The sequence below is a fragment of the Numida meleagris genome, unplaced genomic scaffold (genome assembly GCF_002078875.1).
Source record: "Numida meleagris isolate 19003 breed g44 Domestic line unplaced genomic scaffold, NumMel1.0 unplaced_Scaffold272, whole genome shotgun sequence".
NCBI classification, from domain to species: Eukaryota; Metazoa; Chordata; class Aves; order Galliformes; family Numididae; genus Numida; species Numida meleagris.
In genome coordinates this window covers 32,120-46,747 of record NW_018364530.1, presented here as the reverse complement: position 1 = coordinate 46,747, position 14,628 = coordinate 32,120, and the positions used below count along the sequence as shown (strand labels likewise).

Below are 14,628 nucleotides of genomic sequence, written 5' to 3'. Positions count from 1 at the left end.
CGTTAGAGAACGGCCGCTGGGTGGGGCGTATCCCCCCTTCAAAGCCGCCCCTGCCGCGCGCGGGGCTCGGCAGGAAGGCAAACCCGCGCAGAGGGGCGGAACTGCGGCAAATCTCAGCCAATCAGCGGCGGGGTCGCGGCTCGGCCCCTGCGGCCCGGAGCTGGGGAACCCCGTGGGTAACGGATTCCCGCTTTCAGGGGCCCCGCGCGCCCTTGGGCTGGGGGCGGGGGGGGGAGTCTGGTGCCCCTACCCGCGCTAGGAAGGAAAGGTAAGGGAGGGGCGCTTCTGGAATGGGGAGATAAGGGCCGAGAGGGGCGGTGTAAAGCAGCTGGAGAGCGACAGGAGGGGCAAACAAAGACAAAAGTGCTGAGAGGAGGAAGAGGAAGGAGCAGAAGGGAGGAAGCCACCCGGCCGGGCTTGGTGTGACTGCAACAAAATGGAGGACAGTAGGAGCCTCCTGGAATCCGGGAAGGCTTGCAGCTCTCGGGAAGGGCAGCTTTGCTGTGTGGAAGCCCGCACCTCAGCACATGGCCAGGAATCACTGCGTGGCTGTGGTTGAGTGCAGGCTGCAGCAGGCCACTCTCCTCACAGAACCAGCTCCAGAGCATCAGCCCGCACCCAGCCAGTTTTTCCCAACTTCAAGACATGCCTATGCAAAATTACATTTCATACAATCATAGGATGGCTAGGGTTGGAAGAGACCTTAAAGACCTGGTTACAACACCCTGCCACGGACTGGTTGCACCCCACCAGATGCTCCCAGGATCCCATTCAACCTGGCCTTGAGCACCTCCAGGGGTGGGGTATCCACACTTCTCTGGGCAGCTGTGCTAATGCCTCACCACTGAGTTAAGAATTTCTTCCTGAGATCTAACTTAAATTTCACCTTCTAGTTTAAAGCGATCCCCCCCTTGTCCAAGCCTATCAAGCCATGTAAGAAATCTGTCTCACTGCTGCTTATATGCTCTCTTCAAGTACTGGAAGGCTGCAATGGTGACTCCCTGGACCCTTCTCCAAGCTAAACAAACCCAGCTCCCTAAACTTTCCTCATAGGAGAGGTGCTCTAGGCCTAGGATCATCTTCATGGCCCTCCTCTGGACCTGCTCCAACAGCTCTGCATCCTTCCTGTACTGTAAATATCCTCTCCTTTGCCAGAATGGCGTATCTTGGGTTTAGTTAAAACCACTATTATCCTCCAAAAGCAGACTGACCTTGCACCGTTGCAAGCTCTGGTCATCACTGGGCAAACCGGTGCACATGGAGCATGCAGCCAGTGTGGCTGCAGAGAGGCAGGCAACTGCCTCCACTCATCCTTTTAAGAAGTCCAGAAAACAACCATCCATTTATTTGCTGATCACCCATCTAGTACAAGGAAAACATGTTTAGTTACTAGCTTTCTCAAGTGTGCCCAAGGAATTCTTGCCAAGAATGCTGGACTAATCCCAAAATAAAGACAATGTGATGTCTATCTGTATAGGAGGGAAAAAAAAAAAAAAAAAGCATTGTTCTTCAATGAGCAGTCACTTATGCACACCAAGGCAGCTACTTTGAAAGAGCAGTGTTCAGCTTGCGGCTGGGGCTGTCAGACACATCAAGTCAACACTGATGAAGAACAAAATACACTTGATTTTCATTTTTTTTTCCCCTTCAGACTCTGCCAAACTAACTTCACTCAAATGGTGTGGATTTAAAGAGAATGCAAAGGCCTTGTCAGCTCCAACACTGGTTTCCACATTAAAACCCATCTGGAAAGCCTAAGTGAACTACCCGAACACCAGTTTGGGTTGTACATTGTGTCCTTCCTCAAATACAACGTTACCAAGAACTACAGTACCACTAAATACAAGGTCTAACCCCAGAAGACACACAATTCTCGAGGTTCTTCAGTAGCAAAAGGACACCGGGAACACTTAACTCCATTCCTGAAGGAACACAGCCTTTTCTACGCAGATGTACACACTAAAAGAAGTAATCCAATACAATAGTCTCAATTTATTTGAAATAATTCAGTTTGAAAACTTTTTAATTTAAAATTTACAGCACACGTGGGGAGGAAACATGTTTTGTTACAACTAAAAATTATCAGAAGAGTGCTGCAGGGTTGTTTTCTTTAATTTAACACTGTCATGGCTTTATTCAAAACACAGTTGCACAAAATCAGTTACTCCAAAGTTTAAGGAAAGAGTTTGATAAGGAACCAAAACACACTATATACATACTGCCATACAAAGAGCATTGAAATAGGACAAAACCTCTACAAAATATAAAACCCACCCTTACATATTCGCATGAAAAGACCACCCACCAAGCAAAAAAGTTTCAAAAGTTATCTGGAGGCTCTGTATTATTTATTTTTAAAAAATGCTATGCTGTTTAATTGCATGCCAAGCTGACAAATATGAAATGATACTTAGATGGTAACGCTGAGGAAAAGACAAAATTACTTAGGAACTAAGTTTAGTGTGAGGCTCAGTTTTTTAGACGTAGCAGCTGCTGCACTATACTGCAAGTTGATTTAGGAAGTGTTAAGTCTGCATATCTTAGGGAAAGTCTGCTAACCCCTTCTAAACTCATTTTGCTTTGCCACATTATCTCATTCAGTGTTAAAATTGGACTTGTTTACTGAAACATGACTGGTACTGAAATAATTTTAATTCAAAATAGTAAATGTTCCCATTTAAAACTAATTTTATACGCATCAGTAAGAGACAGTTAAGGAAAACCCTGATAATGAAGTACTTTAAAAGTGCACACTTGAATAATAATTTTCAATCATTCACTGAGATTAAAAAAAAAGCAAAAAGGTGGAAAAACACTTTTCTATCTCAAAGCCGAACACAAAGCAACTGCCTTGAACACAGAGCCTCCATGACAAGATAGGATGCGCGCTTACCTAGGACTTCTATTCATTCAGTATTCACAAACAAACACCGGAACTTAGATTGTGGTTGCAAATGTAGTTTTACCACTACTTTTCTAGTGTCTTTACAGATATTAATTAAAAATTGCGAAACTCTTTTAGTCAGTTTATTTCCAAGCATATTGCCATCTGCCTGATTCATTTCATTCAGACGCCTTTAATGGCTGGCTATGCTTTACAATAATTTAAGGCTCTATTTGGGGGAAAAAAAAAACACACACAAGAAATTGGGCTTTGCAGAACTTCAACCCTGCAGTATCTAAACTTAAGAACTGGAGATCACATTTAAAGTCTGCTAGCGTGCGAAATACCTTATTAAATATTCACAAGTAACCAATCTATTGGTGACTGACTTTTACTTAGGTCCAGGAAATCTCCCTCTTCCCCACCCTTGGTGTCTCCCCCAGTTTAATGACAGCTATTGTCAGCCAAGACAGATATAAAAATAAGTCTCTTGAATAAAGCTGTGTGTGATATTTGGTTCAGTACCTACATGAAACAATGTAAATTAGTTTTACATCAAGACTACTGCTTTAAATCCAAATAATGACTGGAAAAGGAATGCTGTATGTTTGAACTTGTTTTGCCATGGCTCAAATGGAACACATGAATCCATTGGGGCAGAATTATTACAGCCTCTTGGTCACAACCAGGCTGCTAGAAAAGAGCTTGTCCGCATGTCTCCTGTACCTGCCACCAACCGCAAGCAATGGAACAATTTTCTGCAGCCATTCAATATAAAAAACGCCGAACAATTAGCTAGTATTATACATGGACTTGAACATTTTGCCTACAACCAGACTTAAAAAATTTAAAAGGTGACCTGTAAAGAAAGATTAACTTATGTGCATCTTTCCCCCTTCAATGATTCTATAAAAGTATGTGGGGGTAGTCTGAAAAGTGTGCTTGAAGGAGTTACCCGTTAACTTCTGCATTAGAAATGCATATATTTTATAGCCAAGCACAATGATTGTTGCAGAATTCCTGAAATGACAGTGCAAGAGCTAAGATCAAACACTTTTTGTAAAATGGTTTAAAACTAGAGATTAGTTGCTTCTGTTAATACCTGCAATGACTATGTATTTTGGAGAGAAGTTTGAGGATTACAACCCTCTCAGTTTGCCAAGATACCTTTGGGAATGTATCTCTAGCAAACACACTGAACTTCAAAACAAGCAGGAAAAAAAAAAATCTTCTGAAACCCACTTAGGCTTTGCAATGTTAACATGCAAATCAGGGCAGAAGACTTTAAAAGTCACAGGAGTCACCTTTTAAAAAGCTGAAGCAAAGTGCAATCTAGTTGAATTCAAACAGAACCCCTGGTGAACTCAAGACTATTGTCAACTCCTCATTTGAAACAGACTCGAATTTGCCACACAGCATTTCTGAGTTCAACTTTTTAAGTGCAAAAACCTGAAAATCTTGAAGGAAATTCATGGTACTAAATTCATGTAAGATAGGTGTTTTAACTCTGGAGAAATGATGAACAACACAGCAAGCTTGTATAAAATTAAAGAGCTCCAAATAAAATTCTAGGGGGAAAACTTGACAATGGTTTCAGAGATTATAGGGTTGAAAATTGTTTTTCTACATATAGGTTCACTAACAGGCTATCATATCTTATTTGGAATGATAAAAAGGGCAAGAATAGTAAAACCACACTTCTCCTATAAAAAGTTAACATTTTCTGTAGGGACATCTATGGTACATGGAGACATACAGATCTGCATAATCACTATTGCGTATTCTGTAACTTAAGAATCTGGTCCTACTTTGTCTATAACAAATTAATCATCCTCTTCCTCGCCTTCATCTTCAGGATCTCGTTTCCTCTTCTCCCCTCGAACACCCTCTGTGAAGGAAAACAGGTATGGCATAGATCTCATTACATTCTGTTCAGGCATCACAAACAATGTTAAAGCACTCGGCAAAAGGTAATGGAAACAGATTACTATGCGTAGCTAATGTGTTCACCACTATAACACGTGTTGCTTATGGCTCTCAAAAAAGATCAGTTTACCTTACTCTGAACAATTCAGGCAGACTATATCCAACTAAACACAAACTAAGCATTACAGAACAATAAATAAGATGCATCAATAAGAAGTGTATACAAAAATGATTGTTAGCATTTATTTAAGAACTAAAATGGAAATAGTATTTTTTCCACTTCTCTAATTTTTTGAAGGAGCATGCATCCAGCCCCAAATCCAGCAGTTTCTGCAGATTCCAATTGAAATCTGCTCTGATCTCTCCCCACTTGACAAACTGCTTCTTGCATAAAAATCTCTCAGTTTATTCTTAGAAGTATGTCTAACTCAGCCAGCGGACCTTATAGATTTATTTATTTAAACCTAATAGATTTATTTTCCAACAGTCATTTCCTGGCTAATTAGCTATCTTAACCACCCGCTTTGTTGTCTTAGTAGATTTGAATGCTGCAATTGCAAAAAGGGAAGAATTGAGCATTGCTACTTCAGAATTCCAGTTCTTCAAGTGCAAGATACATCTCCAAAAACTGCTCCATTAAGCCAAGCATACAAATTAGATGGGCACTAGTCTAATGAGAAATTTTAGAAATTTAAATAAAAGAAAGAAAAGCCAGCTGATTTTAAGATGAAGCTTGATATATTTATTTTCTGAAGGAATTCAGCAACCACTGGCTGGTAATAACCTGGTAGTCCTACACCTCGTAGTCCTTTGCAGTGTCAGTCTCACCACGTGGAACACAGAGATGCATACAACTAAGTAACCCATCTCTCTGCCCACTAAGCAGAGTACCCGATAACTGCACAAGAACCAACAATTTGCCGTCTGCCAATAGAGCAACTTCTTTTCCACTGTTCCAGAACAGACTAGGAGCTTCAAACTTAAGGCTGGTCCTGACCCTGAAAGGTTTGCAAGCCTTGAACAAGGTGCAAAAAAGAATGAGTAACACATCTGTCCTGCTTATTTTCTTGCACTGAAAGATGAAATGGTTTGCACCCTAGAGGAAACTTTCCTCTTAAGTGGAAAGTTTCACAGAGGAAGCCATTTTTAGCATGATATAGGACTACAGCTACTGCTGCTTATGAGGCTTTGCCAGTGAAGGTATTTTAATGGCTGTGCCACGCACAAAGTATACAGAAGAGTCCAACCATCTCCTCTCCCTCTTGAAAGATTAGTATTTCTGCCTGCGTAGAAAATGCAATCTCTTTCGCTTTAGAAACATACTTCAACAGAAGTCTTAGAAAACTGTTGTTTCTTCCTTCTTTTTATTTTACAAGAGAGAAGAAAAAAAAATATCGAGTAGTACAGAGCTGCTATACTACCCTTTCAGGCTCTTGCTTAAGCTTCATACACCTGCAGAAACAAACCAGGCAGTACTTTATGTCAACAAAGTTACACATCCCAGACTTGCTAGGTTACAGAATAATTGTTTTAGTCAACCTTAATACTTAAGCTCAGGACTTACCTTCTTCCTCCTCATCACCTCCTTCTTCAACATAGTCATCATCATCATCTTCATCCTTTAAAAAAATTGTGAAATATTTTTTAAGAATTGCAGTATATGTAAACCTTGCTTAAATGCTGATCCTAAGGAGAAATTAAAGAAATTTCAGTCTCTTCAGAGTAGCAACACAAGTAAGAAGTTACATTTGTAAGAGTGCAGAAGACAGCAAATCATATGGTTAGAAGAACAAAATGAATACAAAAGAAGAGTTTAGATGAAGATTTTCTGCATATCCATGGGAAATGAAGCTGGTATGATGTAAACTCTTATCAATGATAACAGTAATGGAAGTGACATCCACAATTTTTGATGTGAAACATGAGAGCTGCCTGCCTATAGACTTGCTTAAAAATTTCACACATTCTCCAACTGAAACTCTTGAAGTTGTCAAGGAAAAGGACCAATGACTCCTGAGTTTTACTTCTGTGAACCACAAGAACTGCAAGAATCTATCCATAACCTTGAGAACTGTGTACATTTTCTTATCCTAGCTTAATATTCCTCTACTTGCTTCATGGCAAAGTCTTACCTAAAAGGTCCTGGGACTATTTTTCACAGCTTTTCAACATCACCACCAGAGATCACACATAAGTAGTGCAGCAATATTTATTACAGCAAAAAGTAGACTTTTCCTCTGTTTCATCTCACTTGAAGTACGGGCAATGTGTTGTTGCTGCATTCCCTTCTTTCAGGGGATCAACCTAACTTCTTCAGTTTTCCAAAATAAATTTATTCTACTTTATGCATCTAACTTGAATGTTTAATGGGTAGTAATATACAGTTTCAAAACACTGGGGAAAGCTGATGCTTTAATTTACAGGGAACAGACAGACTCTAGCATCCTGCAGCCTTACAGGGTGGGATAAAAGTGAAGCATGCCTAGAAAGTCAGCCAGAAAGCACCTTCATAACTGACAGTCATAACTCATGTTCAAGTCCGTACTTCCTATTTCAGTGACAGCAACATTCTAAAATATCTCACTGCATCTACCCGTGTTCACAATACTCAGTGCCTATAGATTTAAATTAACACAGAAGTCTGTAGGCAGTTTCTCTTCATTGCCTGCATTTGGTAGAGGATACTAACTTCACCTGAACCTCAATTTACCTGAATCTCTTCTTTCATCAGGTATGAAAGACCAACTTCCTCCTCCTCTTCACCTTCCCCTAGATCTGAGCCTCCATCATCTTCATCATCTTCCTCTTCATACTCTCCTGGAGGACCGGCTTCATCCTCATCTTCATCATTATCATCTTCATCTCCTTCTGAAATGAAAAATGCACTCAATATGCTGTAAGTTAACTTTCATTAACTCCTCTTTATGCAAGCTAACACGTGCTAGGTTAAGCTAGTTCTAACTCTTTTTTTTCCAGAAGTTTTTTTTTTTTTTTTTTTTTTAATGCAGGTAATGTGGGAAACAAGTATGATTTAAATAAAGTTAATCACTGTAACTTTTTTCCTTGAAGAAAGGCTACCGACTTTTTTACATCACAAGCTTCAGGCAAAATTCTTGATGTCTGAAGCAGCTGCATATGTAAATTCCTGCAAGGGAGCGGAAAGTTTAATCAGTGGAAAAGAAGCTTGTCGGTAAAATCAAACCCTGAAGTAGTTAAAGGTAAATATAATATGTTGTGCTGGTTTTATTTGTTTATTTTAAGCACTTACTCTGAAACACCTACAGCTCCAAATAGATGATCTCTCATTTCTTTTGTCTGGAGCACATAATCACATTTGCACTCCCAGTTAAGTGAATTAGAAGAAATGACAAGGTGACTCTACACTTAAATTTGTTTTCAAATTCATATTAATTTTCCACAGTTGCATTTATTTTTACATTCAAGTCATAGACATTTGGCTTTCACCAAATTTTTTTATGCGCAGACTTCCAGACTTTGACGTGTGATTACAACTTGGCAGTCCTGACCCAGCACACAGCAGTGGCAGCCACTAGCTAATGAATTATGGCCAGAAGAAAGCACTGGAAACCTCTCCCATAAGAAGATATAACCCAAGTTTAGCAAGTTGTTTGTTTGGATACACATACAACACCACACCATAACAACAGCCCTACCCTGTTTGCTAACACTCAAACATATTTTAGATGTTTTCTCCTAACAGTTTTGCCTCTGACCATTATCCACTAAGCTAGGTTTCCAGAAGAGCACACACGCTCCTCCTACCATCACATCAACACAGAATTTGTAGCCATGCACTGACAGACCTATACCTATGGGTTTCATTTCAAATTGATTAATAGCAATGAGGAAAACAACAGGACTAGCCTCATTAGTGATTGAGGTCAGGTCAAAAGGAACTGTACAGCTTTTATGCAAAAATTCATATTATACTTGAGTAAATTACCCTTTATTTTGTGTTCTTTCCATAGGGAAACATGATAAAATGTGTTTGTCCCCTTGCTTTGCATCAGTTATGCTAAAGTACGTTACTGCTGGCGATAACGTATTTGAGAATATTTCTGATCATTGCAACAGTATCTTCCCTCCTGTTTCCTTACACTTAAGAGGCTACTGCAAGAACACTTAAAACCTTTGACATGACTTTTTGTTCTGTACCAGCGTGCTAATACCAAACATCTTAATTACAGTGCACTAACTCTATCCACTGTTTATTTCAGGGACTTACCCTCATCATCATCATCTTCTGAGTCCGGTGCCTCGTTATCTTCCTGGTCAAATCCATCCAGGTATGTGATTTGCTGAAGCAGATCAAAAATGCTGTCTCTGTAATCCTCAAGGTTTGTAATCTCACAGTTGAACAGGTCAAGGCTCTTTAAGTTTTTAAGATTTTGCTGAAAATAAATGAAAAAGTTTTTTTCCCCTTCTTCTTGATACAACCAAGTGGTACCTCAAGTTATAGTGCTGCCACAGCCCAAATGTAGTCAGGTACAGGATTTATTTTATCCCTATCACTTCTCTCCTACTCACTATTTTACTTCCCACTCAATAAAAACTTCAATTCAAAATACTGTTTGAACACCTAATGAAAATGCTCTTGTAGATCAACTCCGCAGCACATCTGCAGTACGCCCAACACAACCATGCAGACAGACCACTATGCACACATTGTGTAACACTTACATAGGGATGCTTTTTTGTTTGTAGAGCCTCCTTTGGTTCTCATAGCCATGGCCAAAAGATCAGCTCCAGCAGGTTTTCAGCAAACAGTCTGATTTAATTGCAAGCATCTTGAGAGGCACTTGGTAGGACTGAGAGCTACAGTACCCAATTTACTTTCCAAACAGTAACAATTAAACAACTGATCATCAAGATTTTTCTCACCTTTCAGAGTTTACACACAAGCAGAACAAGCCACCTGTACGGCCTGGCAAGCATCTAAGATCTAAAAGTCATTTCTTCTGCAGAGCACTCTAACCACTTTGCTTTGTCTCATAACTGCTAGGTCAAACCACAATGAAAACAGACAACCTTTACGAGAAGCTTAGAAAAAATATGCAGCCTATATCAAATAATAAATAATCTGTATGCTGGCACAATGGGTGTGCAGATCAAGCAGTGACAGATGTGGGCAGCTTCCTCCTACACTTAAGTCACCCATTGCTCAGGTATGCTCCTAACTAACTGCCTCAGACACATCCTAATTACTTCACAGGTTCAATGAAATTTTATATTTTGTCTAATAAGCAACTGCCGCATCTTCATAAACGAACACAAGAGGATTAGCAATACATAACTCGGCTACTTTTCTATCAAAGACAGAACAGAAGCTCAACATCCCTTGATCAGTACATCCCATTACTAACACAGAAGGAACTTTACAGTGCTACATTTACAAGAACTGTCTCTAAAAAGCACAAAATTGAGTTAATCAAGTCAGGACCAACTGGATCACCGACAAACCTAAAATACCACCACTGCACCTGAGCTGGTAAAGGAAAAATTATAGCACACACAACAGATAAGAAATTTCATTTTGGATGTCTTTCAGCTGTGCTGAAAGGAAATAAAAGTAGCTAAAATATATTGTGTTGTATCCTTATACTTGATTCCTTACACGGCACCAGTTTAAACCCAACATTATTTCATCTTTTGTACTTGAAAAGATTCCCCATGTGCAATCCTTGCACCTGTTTCTACCATTCTATTGCAAAAACTTAATAAAAACCAGTATTTATTACATTTAAATTTTCAATTAGCCCCTCATTCCAGACTTACAAGAGCTTCCACAGTGCCAAGATCTTTGATTTTGTTGCCACTTAGATTTAGATATGTGAGATTTGGACATCTTTCTGCAAGGACCTCCAGGCCTCCGGAAATGACGTTGTCACTCAACTCCAACTATTACACAGGAAGAGTAAAGGAATTAAATGGTTGGTTTTTTTGTTTGTTTGTTTGTTTGTTTTTTACCATCAGATTCAGCAAGCACCATTTTTAACTTAGAAACTTTATCACAAAGTTGAACACTTCCCACAGTCCCACAGCACTAGCTGGGTTAATATTCAGCTTACAAAAAGTTCCTTTAAACTGATAATTTTAGAAGTACTCCTGAAACTATCTGGGTTATCATAGCACGTCTTTGACTGGCAAGCAGCACGCGCTGGTCATGCACTGGCTGGGCAACCAAGTGCCTGCTATTGACCACCAGCACTCAAAGACATAGCCAACATTCACAGTTAGCAGACAAGCATTTACTGCTGTTGGAGTCATCGACCAAGACCAATCTGGACAAAACTAGCTGGAGATGCCCACAAAACCTTCAAATTTTAATAAATGTAGACTGGACTCAGTCCCACTGCACTCACAGTGACACGCAAACCCTGGAAGACTCAACCCCCAGATTTCCTTTCCATCACAGGGGAGTTGGACTAGATGACCTTTTAAGACCCCTTCCAACTTAAAGCATTCTATGAAATCTCGCTGTCTGGGCAGGTGAGGCACGTACCTTTCGGAGCTTACTCAACGTGGGCAGCTTGGCCAGCGATGTCAGCTGCACGTTGGCCATGCTAAGAAACTCTAGTTCCTTAAAGGAATCGTTCAGACCTTCAATCTCCCCATTGCTGGACTTGCAGTTATCGAGCACCAACTCCGTCACCTTCAAACAGGATATCAAGGCAGCTGAATGAGCACCACTAAACCACACATTTAACCGAAACCACAACTTGGTGACTGTTAAATGTCTGTTTTGGAGGGTCTGGGGTTGTTCTGTTGGGTCTTGTTTACAATTTAGACCAGACTTGTGGTCTGCAGTCATTGACACCAGCCTACTTGAGAAGCACGCAACAATTTCTCTCCCACTGAGCACACTTTGGACTGCTGTTTCCATAAAATCCAAGCAGCAGCTTTGCTGATGGACACTTGTAGGGCTTCCCACAGTGCCAGCACAGCACAAGCTGGGGAGCAGATGGAAACGAAGGGAACCTCCCCACGGGGAAACTGGAGGTAAACCTGCTGTTAAAGGTGGGCATCCCACCAGGCAGGTCCTTCACGTTAGTCAGGGCTAAAACCCATCGGTGGTTTCCTGTATGAGTGAACCACTAACTCATTTCTAAATTCCAATCATTTCATTGTGCATATTTGAATCTACAAAGCTACTCTATTTCTTTCCAAATCCTAACCCTCCTGGCTCCTGATTATTTTGGCAGTAAGTTCTGCAGGTTAATTAAGCCCAATTAAGCAACTTCCATTGTCACTAAAACATCGAGATAATCAATGCAGGAGAAGCAACAAGGAGCAGCTAATTAATTTAAAAATCACTTCATCCTTTGTGAAACATATCCCTCATTAGTGAGAACATTAATAAGGCCATTGCTCCATTCTCGTGTACACTTCTAACTAACATGATTACGAGGCTGCTACCTCATGCAGCAGCAGCACTCGACTCCCACAGCTTATCAACTTCGAGCAAAGTCTCAACATGGGTTTATTTTCCAGCCACTAGATATATTGCTGGGGGGCTGCCATGCCTCTGGCGCACATCTGCACCCAAAACAGTGCAGCCCTTCTGTGATCCCTGCGGCTGAGCTGTGGCAGCACATGCTGTTGGACTGAACAAACAACTCGGTGCACCCTTTCCACGTTCCCTGGGCATCAGGCTGCTCTTTTCATGTGCTGCGATACCAAACCTGGTCTTTACTCCTGAGGTGGGTTGATAGTGTCCTGGCTGACCTCACTGCAGAGCATCCATGGGAGTGTGGGCAGTCAGAATAGTGGGGCTGGGAGAGCATGAGTTGCTGTGGGGCAGCAGATAGAATTCCACAGGGCAATCAGCACTGAGCACCCAACCACGAGCTGTGGTGAGACCATGGCACTGCTGCCCTAAGCAGTGTGGGTGCCCCATCGCCATAGGTTCCTGGAGGCTGTGGGGGGAGCCCAGGGCAGCCTGAGCTGGTGGGGGCAGCCAGCCCACGGCAAGGAGTGGGACTGGGGGGGGCTGTGAGGTCCCTTCTAACCCAACTGTACTATGATTGCATGGTTCAGTAATATTTCAGGTTCCCTTCAACCTAAGGCATTCTACGATTATGTGATTCTCCCACCTTAGGAAATTGGGGCTTCTTTTTTATATTATCATCAGTAGTATTACTTAATGGAAGTTTCTGTAGAAAGGGGAAGCGGTGGGGAGGGAGGAGGTAGCGCGGCGCCGCTTGGGACATTCAGAACTCGCGGCGGGGCGGCCTCCCAGGACCTCCTTCCGCGGGAAGGGAAAACATCAAAAGACAAATTAAATTAAGAACGTAACACTAATCAGGAGGGACTTCGGGCCGTGGCTGAAGGAGAACTCGGAGCGCCCGTGACCCTGCACGCAAGTTGCGAACCGAAAGGCGAACGGCGAACGCGGGGATTCCAAGAGGGTAAAAATAAAATGAATAAATAAATAAAGCCCCAAACCGGTGCGCGCGGAGCTCTCCCGCGCCACCGCGAACTTCGAGGCCCCGCGGAACAGCGCGGAGCGGAGCGGGGCCCGGAAGCGCCGCCCGCGCCCCGCGGGGCTCCTGCGCCACCGCTGACCCAGATTCTGCGGAGCCGCAGCAGCCACGCTGCGTGGAGTCGGGATGGAACCGGGATGGAGCCCGGGGTGGAACCGGGATGGGGCCGGGGTGGCCCCGGTGGGAGCGTGGCCATCCCCCGGCGCCGCTCACCTCCTCGGGGGCCTGGTTCCGCAACTCCAGGTTGATGCGCTTCTTCATCTCCATCGCCCCCCTCCTCTCGCAGCTCCGCACTGGCGAGGGAGGGTGGCCGGGGTGCAGCAGCAGAGACGCAGCCGCTGCCGGGAGGAAAAGAGGAGCGGGAACAGGATCGCCGCGGGCAGCAAACCCGCTCCGCACGCAGCTCCGGCACCGTCAATGCCCACCCGCACACTGCGCCTCCATGACATGGCGCATGGCGCCCCGTCCGCTGCCACGCCCCCGCCCTGAGGCGGGGCTTCCTCCGCGCCGCCGCGCTTCTCATTGGCTGCGAGGCGCGGCGGGGAAGGCGGTATGATTGGTTGATGGTGCTGCCCGTCCCGGCGGCGCGGATCTTTAAACTGCGGGGAGAATGGAGGGCTTGGATTGGTGCGCGCGCGCGCGCGTGGCGGGCGGTTCCGGTGGGAACGGCGCGCGCCGCGAGGCTGCGGGAGGGAGGGGAGGATGGGTTGGTGGGTGAGGGGGGGGGTGTGTGGGGTTCTACACGCTTACAAGATGGAGAGATGGGGTGCTGAATCTTGCACGGTGTGTGTGCGGTGGGAACGTTGTATGGGTTTTTGCACGTGTGTGTGTGTGAAGTGAGGATGGTGTACGGGGTTTGGTACGTTTGCATGTAGTGGGGATGGTGCATGGGGTTTTTGCTTGTGTCCGTGCTTTGGGGATGATGCGTGGGGTATTGCAGACTTGAAAGAAGGAGGGATGGTGCTCAGTGATTTGCACGCGTGTTTTCAGGAGGGATGATGTGCAAGATCTTTTACAGCAGATTGCTGAGGATTAGTGTATGGGGTTTTGTATGCCTGTTGGCAGGAGGAATGGTGCGCAGTTTGCACACGTGCTTGCAGGAGGAACGATGCGCAGGGCTTTCTGTGCATCTTGCAGGCAGGATGGCGTCCCAAGCGAAAAGCAGTTTCAGGGACACACGCAGCTGGAAGCAAGCAGCTCCATGGGCACTCCATTTTACAATGAGTACGCATGGTGGGCATGGGACACACTCGGTTCTGCATAGATACGTGTAAGGATATGGGGCATGGGGTTGTGTACAGAGTTCTGTATATG

At 43.5% G+C, this 14,628-nt stretch overlaps 1 protein-coding gene and 1 long non-coding RNA gene across 3 annotated transcripts; one reads left to right on the top strand and one right to left on the bottom strand.

Moving 5' to 3' along the window:
• The first annotated feature begins 115 nt into the window (after positions 1-115).
• On the top strand, positions 116-1,982 carry LOC110391024. Its single transcript, XR_002433944.1, has 2 exons — positions 116-268; positions 1,652-1,982. It is a non-coding gene; the product is annotated as an uncharacterized LOC110391024 (long non-coding RNA).
• On the bottom strand, positions 1,973-13,808 carry ANP32E (acidic nuclear phosphoprotein 32 family member E). 2 transcript variants are annotated; one of them, XM_021382679.1, is made up of 7 exons: positions 13,528-13,808; positions 11,334-11,483; positions 10,607-10,729; positions 9,057-9,222; positions 7,521-7,678; positions 6,375-6,429; positions 1,973-4,772 (listed from the first exon to the last, which is right to left on the bottom strand). In XM_021382679.1, exons 1-7 carry the CDS (start codon positions 13,579-13,581, stop codon positions 4,708-4,710), a joined length of 771 nt encoding a protein of 256 aa, XP_021238354.1. In that variant the 5' UTR covers positions 13,582-13,808; the 3' UTR covers positions 1,973-4,707. The 2 variants fall into 2 exon arrangements, with proteins under 2 accessions (XP_021238354.1, XP_021238355.1); XM_021382680.1 differs by having other exon boundaries at positions 7,521-7,675.
• Between the last annotated feature and the right edge of the window lie 820 nt (positions 13,809-14,628).